This window comes from Setaria italica, chromosome II, assembly GCF_000263155.2.
Source record: "Setaria italica strain Yugu1 chromosome II, Setaria_italica_v2.0, whole genome shotgun sequence".
In the NCBI taxonomy this organism is placed as follows: Eukaryota; Viridiplantae; Streptophyta; class Magnoliopsida; order Poales; family Poaceae; genus Setaria; species Setaria italica.
Window position 1 is genome coordinate 48,528,514 of NC_028451.1, and position 8,652 is coordinate 48,537,165.

At 55.7% G+C, this 8,652-nt stretch overlaps 1 protein-coding gene across 1 annotated transcript; it reads right to left on the reverse strand.

The window, feature by feature from the left end:
- Positions 1-4,061: 4,061 nt before the first annotated feature.
- LOC101755758 (zinc finger CCCH domain-containing protein 53) lies at positions 4,062-8,238 on the reverse strand. The gene is made up of 9 exons (XM_004958661.4): positions 6,892-8,238; positions 6,630-6,815; positions 6,355-6,540; positions 6,150-6,229; positions 5,827-6,060; positions 5,621-5,735; positions 5,242-5,466; positions 5,069-5,153; positions 4,062-4,927 (listed from the first exon to the last, which is right to left on the reverse strand). Exons 1-8 carry the CDS (start codon positions 7,884-7,886, stop codon positions 5,114-5,116), a joined length of 2,061 nt encoding a protein of 686 aa, XP_004958718.1. The 5' UTR covers positions 7,887-8,238; the 3' UTR covers positions 4,062-4,927; positions 5,069-5,113.
- Positions 8,239-8,652: the final 414 nt, after the last annotated feature.

The window sequence follows — 8,652 nt, forward strand, 5'->3', positions numbered from 1 at the left end:
TGTGGACGGGGGGGTGTAGTTTGCTGCTGGGCCAATTGTTCGGTAGTGAAGAACGGTGTGAAAGGACTAGGCCCATAGACACAGGTGGGCTTCTCGGGATGAAAAGCACACGCAACGACGAACAAATGCGCCGAAAAAATTAAACCAAGGAATAATGAATGGGCCGTGACTGTAGAGGGTAAATTCCATGGGCCCATCATGCAAGGACAATTCGTGGTGGCCCATAACTTGCGAGGCCACAAGTGTCGTCGCCCGTGACAGCTGCTGTTGTAGGCGGTGAGGAAACACGGTGTTACTTTACTTTGCCGGTGCTATTTTGACGGCATTAATCTGCGGCCGTGCGCCGGATGTCATGGCTGCGCACATGCGTGAGAGGGGGAGAGAGAGAGGTGGTGCTGCATGGACGCGACGCGATGCGAGGACAGGTGAAAACGCAAACGCTACGTACCAAACTCGGGAAGCAAGCTAAGGCCTCCTTTTATCACGGCTTAGGTCAAAGGGGGATTCGGCATCGCGTTACAATAACACGCACTATTTAGCATTGTACGTTACTTAGAATATGTACCAATATCTTAAAATAAACGGGAAAGGAGGTGAAGCCAAAACAAATAGCTCCCCATGACTTCAGCTCCGTGCTGCTACAATACTGCTACACTTGACAAGCCGAAGTTCTCCAAGCCATGCCAAACGAAGTAGCGATAAACCTACGCCAGCGACCAAGACCTGCAGGCGTAGTACGGGACAAACATGGCAGGAACCGTACAATACAATAAAAGATACTCCTACTTGGTAGCAGGCAGACGAATCTGGCGGGAACACCGGGCGCTCGAGTCCCCTCACACGCATCATCAGCGCGCTTGGAAGTTGAAACTAAACAGCGCCGTGCATGCGAAGCAAACCAATGCTAAGGCCGGCGCCAACTTAACAATACACGTACGTACAGAGAGAGAGACAGGAGCCCCTGCATGCACTGCAGCACGGTCTCCCACGCACGACGGTTGGCCTTGGTCTCAGTCTCCGAGTCTCACCACGCCCCGTGATCAGGCTGTAGGCTGCCGAGGAAAGGAAAGGAACCCTTCAGCGATGTCCGATTATTAGCTTCTTTTCTGTGGGTGATTAATGGGCTGACGGATCTGTCTGTGCCTGCGAATTAATGAAGGGCAATTCACGCATCTGTCTGGAACGGAACGGCAGGAGGGAGGGAGGCCGTAGGAGTCGTAGTGATACGATACGATACGATAAAGGCCTCGCTGCCCAGCGCCCTCATCCGTAGCTGCAGTAGCAGCTAACTGCACGTACGTGAACGTGACCAGACCGATCGAGACCGCAGTTATGGCGGCGCATACATCCTGTTGCAATCGGTCACGGTGACGTCCGTCCGTTTTCTTTTCTTTTCAGTCGGCACGCACCAGCTGAAAATCATCAGGCCTAGCTAGTGCCATTGACGCGAGCATCTGCAGCGCGGCCGACGGTGAAGCGCACATGCCTGATGGCATCTCATGATCTCATCCATGGCTAGCTCTCATCCACGGGCATGACACATTGACACGTGACATGTATGGTACTAGTACTGTACATACAACTGCATGCGATATCATACATGACTGATGACTGGCTCGGGGGGGGAAGAGGCCGGATGGGCGCAGCGGAGCGGCACATGCAAGCACATGATGCCGGAGGAGGACGAGCCCGGCACAGGTGGCCAAACCTGCTGGGCCCCCGTGTTTGCGACAGACGGGTCTAGCATCTTTCTTCTGGGACACAACACAACACAACACGAGCATATGGGCTCTGATTATTGCCGCTGCTTCACAACCTGAGACTGAGTGAGAGCAATCCGGTCCAAGATGCAAAGCAGTGCCTGTTTGCCGCTGCTTTGACTGATCAGGAAAGGATCGCCGCCTTCGCTAATTTGCACGCAGCACCCCGTGGTATGGCACTGCCATCGATCGAAGCAGCTAAAAGTCATGGTGGCGAGATTTCCGCAGTACTGCTTTCACTTGGCCGCGAGCGAGCGAGACTGATGCGATTCTCACCCATCTTTTTTTTTATATATACACACAATAGTTCTCATGTTTGCTTCGCAACTTCACGTGGCAACAGGCGATCGACACGCCGAAAGGTTACGACCTTTTTCTCCGCAACGACGCAATATAATGCTTGGCCATGCAAAAAACGACAAGAGTCACAACTCAAAAAGTGCATGCAGTATGTGACTAGTCGTTAGTCTTTTGGGTGCATGTGCAGCGCGTAGGAGGCCAAGGCCAAGAGCGAGACGGGGATGGACCAGGGCGGCCGGCCGGCCGGCGCAAGGCAAGGCAGGCAGCGCCGTGGTCGGATTGGATTCCATCTCATGCTACGCCACCCACAAGGTCCCTCCCAAGGGCAAAAGCATGCAGGGAGAGGGGGGACGAACGGACACATGGGCGTGACCAAGCCGCTGGCGTGATGGGCCCCACCGCCGTCTCACTTCACGCACTCCCATTGTGATCTACGTACGTACTCCCAGACTGTACTGTGCTGGGACTGGGAGCTACCTCACCGTCATCTTTAAGAACTCAAGACTGACAGCATTGCATATTTGCATTGCATTGCTTGTGGTCGGTCGTCTACACAGTACTACGTAGTCTTCTACTGACGTGCGCCGTACTAGGATTCGCTGGTCAAGCACAAGTTACAGCGTCCCGCATCAGATGGCAGATCTACCTTGTGTCTTGCAGGCGCATCAGCAACGTTCGGCACATTCTTGATCGCTCTACCCAGAAGGAGTGGATGGCGATGAACACTCAGCACGCGTTTATTCCACTTTTGTGTGGGTTAGGTCCAACCTATCTCATATTTGGTGGTTGAAATGGTTGAGACACGTCGATTGGATATCATTTTAACACCGTTTGTAACTGTAGTACGTGGATCCCACGTGTCATCCATTATAATTTTTTTATCCAACTTCTTCTCCACTTCTCCCCGAGCTCCCAGGCTCACCGGTCGCGCGCCGCCGCTGCCGCCTCCCCTCTTTGTGTCTCTGCATCTCTTGCATGGAGGCGAGCAAGGGCCGACGGGCGCGCGGAGGGCGGCGGGGCCGGGTGGAGGCGGGTGGCGGGCGGGTAGTGGGGCCGGCGGGAGGGGTCGGGCGGAGGGCAGCGGGGCCGGGTGGGCGGCACGACCGGCGAGAGTTGGCGGGCAGCGGAAGGAGGTGGCATCGGCCGAGGCGGCACGACGGGCGGGAGGGCGCGCACGAACGGAGACAACGGCGTCCGTGCGGGTCGAGTGCGTCCGCTCGTTTTGGCGGGTGCATTCGACCCATATCTGGAAGGAATATTCCTTCTAGGTCCGATCCAAACCAGATACATTTCCAACCAAACGGGGATCGATAAGGGTCGAGCCTGTTCCAGCCCATATGAACCCACAAACCAAGCGCACCCTCAGCCGCTCAGCCAGCAAAGCAGAAAAGGGCATTATTGTTGATCAACGTAATAACCCCCTGCTTTTCCTGTCAATAATCACCACTGATTAGTGATTACTCAGCGGGTTCGTCCTACCAGGTAGTACTATCAGCAGCACCACCAGCACTGAAGCTGACCACTCGGGAGATGGTTTTCAGGAAATAATTGTGGCGGGCGGTATATTCTTTTTCAGGGCTCCGGCTATTCTAACATTACCTGTCGTATTCAGATCCATCTCGCCCTGATCCTCAGACGTCGACGCCGGCGACTCATTATTTACCTTTACCTTACCGGAGTAGTAGTAGCAACATCGCACTAGCTCTGGCATCCCCAAAAGCATGTCCTGTCCCCTCCAAAAGCATCACCGGACCGGGTTTGTGCGCTGCCAGCCACGGAGAAAAGAAAACTATACTCGTACGCACCACCAATCATCTTTCCTTTCTTTCCCCACATCTCCTCTGTCTCAATTCTTCTTCTCATAGCAGAGCAGCAACTGATATACATGTACTAGAGCTCGATCTATTACTGTAACCAGGTGGTCTTAAGCTATTACTGCTACAGTAAGAAAGAAAAAGATGAACAAGCAGTGCAGAAACTCGGCATATAAGAATCTGGAAATGAAACCATAGAGGGCAAATTATTTCCATATCTTTCATTTTCTTTCCTTTGTATAATAACACTGTCACTACAGTATATTCATTCGACAGAAGCAAAGGTAAAAACGAAAAAGAAAAATAAAAAACATCTTTTCTTTTGTAGTGAGCTGCACCTGCTGAAAGAAGGGGACCATGAACAACCCAGCCAACAACGCTGACACCTCTCCTCCCTATATTGACAAACAGCTTGGTTCGGCATCAGCAGACTGGAGGGTGGTCCTTCAATCACACACCTACACTCGACACTCGTTTGTTTCTTCATCTTGTCTCGTGAGATCTTTTTACATACACCACACTGGACTGGACCAGCAGCCTCCTCTCCAATCCAAGCCTGTCACATCTGCCTCGCATGGCTGTTTGCACACAGCGAGCAAGAAAGCAAAGGCAGCCTAGTAGAGTTACATGTATGTACCATCTTGTGGTTGGTAAGCATCACACCTAGTGCTATCAAGTGTAGTATGAACTAGTGGCTGCTGTAGCAGTAGCATATCATGGATGGAGCTACTAGGTTACTGTGGTAGACGCTGGTAGTAGAACATCAATGCTGGTGGTGGCTATACTAAGTACACTAGCTAATAGTAGTAACTAGTAGTAATGCAGATGGTAATAATGTGGATACGAGACCACTAATCTGTTGCTGCTTTCTGCTTCCCCAGCTTGTGGCCATGGCTGGCATCTTCTCCTACTTATGGTTTTGTTTCATAAAAGCTATCAAACTCTTGAAAGTAAAAAAAGGAAGAAAAAAGGAACTGAACTAACACTATGCTGCAACTTCTCCATTCTTTTTTTCCTATACTCCACTATCTTCTTTCTTTGCTTCTATTATTCCTGCAGGATCAACAAGAGAATGGCGAAACCAAAGTAAGAACACCATCATTCCACATCTGAAAAGCGTGTCATTTTGGAAGCATGGCGCTGAGTGCTCCAGATCCACGGGCTTTCGCAAAAGGAAGACGATGAAGTGCTTACTATGATTAGCCAGTAGTATCATACTCCCTCCCGTTGAGGACAACTTTACATCCCGATCGCGCCGGCGCCGTGATCGGAGGACAGCCTGCAACAGATTGCATGATGCGCTTCGGCATTCAGCAAATCATGGCGCCCAGGTAGAATTGCACAAACGGCGATAGAACGTTGCATACCTGGACATGGGGAAGAAGTAAGGCTTTGGTGAAGGTATGTCCAGCGCAGAGGGCCTGAGATGAGTAGTGAGGCCGCCATTGTTGATGCCAGCAAACGAGGTGTTGCGACCGGGCGAGGCAGCTGCGACCTCCGACTCAGTGAGCGCGAAAGGATCATGAGCAAATGCTGCTGCGGCGGACTTGGTCGGCGACGCGAACGGGCTGTCCGGCAGGTTATGCTCCGCACTGCAGAGGAGAACAAGAACAATACAATGCGTTAAAAAAGTGTTGCCCAAAGATCAGTTGGTGAAATGTTGCTTCTCTGCGTTGCTGGATGAAAGCAAAACGTGATGGACGCAACAAATGATGGTGATAATGACTTGTTTAGCGTTAATTCCACCTCTGGTCACTGTCTGCGTTCGGGCTCGCCTCGCCGCTAGATTCCTCCTTATCGCCTCCGTTGACCGCCGCCCGCCTCTGGGGAAGAAGGAAGCTGCTGCCCTTGCCTTGCTCCCCTGTTGAAATTGTTCAGTAAGTTCAGCACGGTGAATACCAACAGCAACGCATCCATGCCGACAAGAAGCGAAATGGGCGGTGTCGTCGTACCAGAATCCGGCGGCGACTCGACGGTAGGGGAGGCGACGGCCCGGGTGGGACTGAAGGGCATGCCGATGGGGCTCGGCGACGAGCGTGACTTGAGGTCGAGCAGCTGCAAACCCATCAGCCGTCGGCTCTGGAGCTCCATCGCCTGCTGCAGCTCGGCTGCCTGCTGCTGCTCCTCCAGCTTCCTCCTCAGCAGCATCTCGTTGGCGCTGTTCGAGTGCTGCAGCATCCTCGCACCTGACAGCAGCATCCATCATGGCACACTCAATTCGAGCACCAATCATGAACTGAACATGGAGATCGCAGCCGATGTCGAAATGCCTTACCGAGCTGGTGCAGATCGAAGGAGTCCCTGGCGTCTAGCCCGTTGGAGAAATCCACCCTCTCGCCTTGCAGCTGCTGCTTCCTGCAGAGCAACAAGCAGATAATTGGTCATTGTGTTGTAGAGCGAAAAAGCCTGGAACGACACGGTCGCAGCAGCAGTTGCCGGAAGCACAAGGCAAATGGCATTGACGCGGGAGCTCGGCTTGCCTGTACTTGTCGGGGACCTTGCCCTTCTCCTTGTAGGGCTTGACGAGGACGCGCGCGTCGCAGATGAAGTGCGGGTTGCCCTTGGCCAGGATCAGCTTCACCGTCTCCGGGTAGACGAAGGTGACGAACCCGAACATGCGCTTCTGCTGGTACGGGATGCGCACGTCGTGCACCGGGCCGTAGATGCTGCAGGAAGTTCACCGGAGCCGGCGCACGCGTCAGAAGCCATGCATGATTCCGGCATGATTAGCAGCGCGGTGGAAGCAGAAGAGTACCTGAAGTAGTTGGAGACGTCCTCTTCGCGGAAGGTGCTGTCCGCCGGGAAGGTGAGGTAAATCTGGCGCGAGCCGGGGTTCATCATGCTCGCCAAGTCGGCGCGGTCGAGCCGCGGCCGCCCCATGAACTTGTGCGCCTCGTCGCCGCCCAGCATCAGCGCTGCGGCGGCCGCTGCAGCTGCCGCCCTGCAAGAATCAGAGAGATCGTGAGTAGGGGCGATAGCGACTTCGAGCTCGGAGATGGCAAGAACGGGGTGGGCACCTCTGGTTCTCGTTCTGCTGCTGCTGCAAGAGCAAGCTCAGGCACTTGCTGGCCGCGGACGGGGAGCCTGGGAGCGAGCCGGTGGGGGAGTAAGGGAAGGCAGCGGCAGCAAGGCGCTGGGACTTGGAGCGGAGGAGGATGTCCTGGCACTGCTGCTCCATGGTGGCGGGGTCCATCTTTCCACCGGCGAGAGCGGTGGCGTCGTCGGGGAGCCCGCCGTGCACGAACCGGCAGGCGCTGCCGTTCTTGCAGTACCCGCGGGCGTAGTAGAGGCACGGCTTCCATCCGAGGCCGTCGGCGGCCCCGCCGAGGCAGAGCTCGCTGACCGACGAGCTACGGCGGTGCCCGGGGCCGCCGTTGGCCCAACCGAGGCTCCCGTAGGGGAAGAAACCGCCATCGCCAGCTCCGGGGCTCCGGCACTCGCTTGCGTCGAACAGGGGCAGCTGGTGCCCTGCCCCCGCGCCGGCGTCGTTGAGGAACGCGAGCTGCTCCTGCAGCTGGAGCTCGTCGAGGAGCTGGTCGCCGGCAGTCGCGCCGAAGAACGGCGACGGCGGGCCGTTCCCGTTCGCGGGGCTCATGAGGTCCTCCCCGACGCCGGCCATCTCCTCCGCCGCGCCATTGGTGGCGCTGTTGGTCCTGGAGAACACGGGCGGCGGCGCCCAGGAGGAGGGCGACGACACCGAGAGCGGCGAGGGCGCGGTGCCGGCGCCGCCGCCGCAGCGGCCGGAGTTCTGGCGCGAGAGCAGGAACGGGGAGTGCCCGGCGGCGGCGACGGAGGTTGGCGTGCCCGGTCCGGAGGCCGGGAGCAGGCCGAGGTCCTTGCGCGCCTTGGCCATGACGGTGTGGAGCAGCGCCTCCGGGCCGAAGGCGAGGCGTATCATCTCCTTCTCGCCGTGGTCCTGGATGAGCAGGAAGCCCATGATCTTGGCGGCGTGGTCCGGGTCCAGCGCCTGGATCCGCGAGAACACCACCTTGGTGGCCTCGTAGGCGTCCATGGCCAGCGGCTCTGGGTCTACAGAAAGCAAGCAATCACAGCACAAGAGCTTCCTTCTCCTTTTTCCTCTTCTCTCCCGAGTTGCGTTGTTGGAGCTGTGTTCGCTGCTGTGCTAAACGGAGCGAGCAAGCAAGCAAGCTCGAGCTCAAGACAGCTTCACTTGGTGCGGCGCCAGTGAGGCAGCGGTGAGCAGCTGCTCCATTTCCCAGAACCCGGAGGTCGCGGCGGCGGGCAAGCTATGCTACGCTACTCTACTGGCAGCAGCGACCGGGGCGTAGTGCGCACCTCGCGCTGCATCGCTATCTATCTATAAGCTCCCCTTTCCTCACTGTGCCGGCCTTGTGCTTTCTCGCGGTCTCGGAATGGAGGGGGCCCCGGGGAAGGGGACGAGGGGCCGGGCGACGCGAATTCTGATTTCCCCAGGGTGGTTTGCGGAATCTTGGAGCATTTGTTTGGAGCGCAAACAATTTGCTTTGGTTTTTGTTGGATGAGCATGAGGAGGATTCGGGATGGGGAGCGAGCAGTGGATAGATCTAGATCTCCGTGGCCCCCAGCGTATAAAACTCGATCCAGGCCTCTGTCACCGTGTTGGCTGGCCCCTTTCTTCTCAGTCTTCTCCTTTTATTTTATTTTTTCACTGCATGCTGCGAGAGAAAACTGTGTGTATTGTTTTTGGCTGCTTCCTCGGTCGATGCTACTGTGATGGCTCCTCGGCGATCTCCATATCCATTACCGGCACATGATCCATACTTCGAAAACAACAGTTT

What these genes read in the sequence shown, in the direction of transcription:
- LOC101755758 (XM_004958661.4), bottom strand. Translation starts at nt 7,886, where the DNA reads ATGGACGCCTACGAGGCCACCAAGGTGGTGTTCTCGCGGATCCAGGCG. An exon ending in GACGTCTCCAACTACTTCAG is followed by an intron (nt 6,541 to 6,629) that starts GTACTCTTCTGC and finishes AACTTCCTGCAG; the next exon opens with CATCTACGGCCCGGTGCACG. An exon ending in AACGCAGACAGTGACCAGAG is followed by an intron (nt 5,467 to 5,620) that starts GTGGAATTAACG and finishes TCTCCTCTGCAG; the next exon opens with TGCGGAGCATAACCTGCCGG.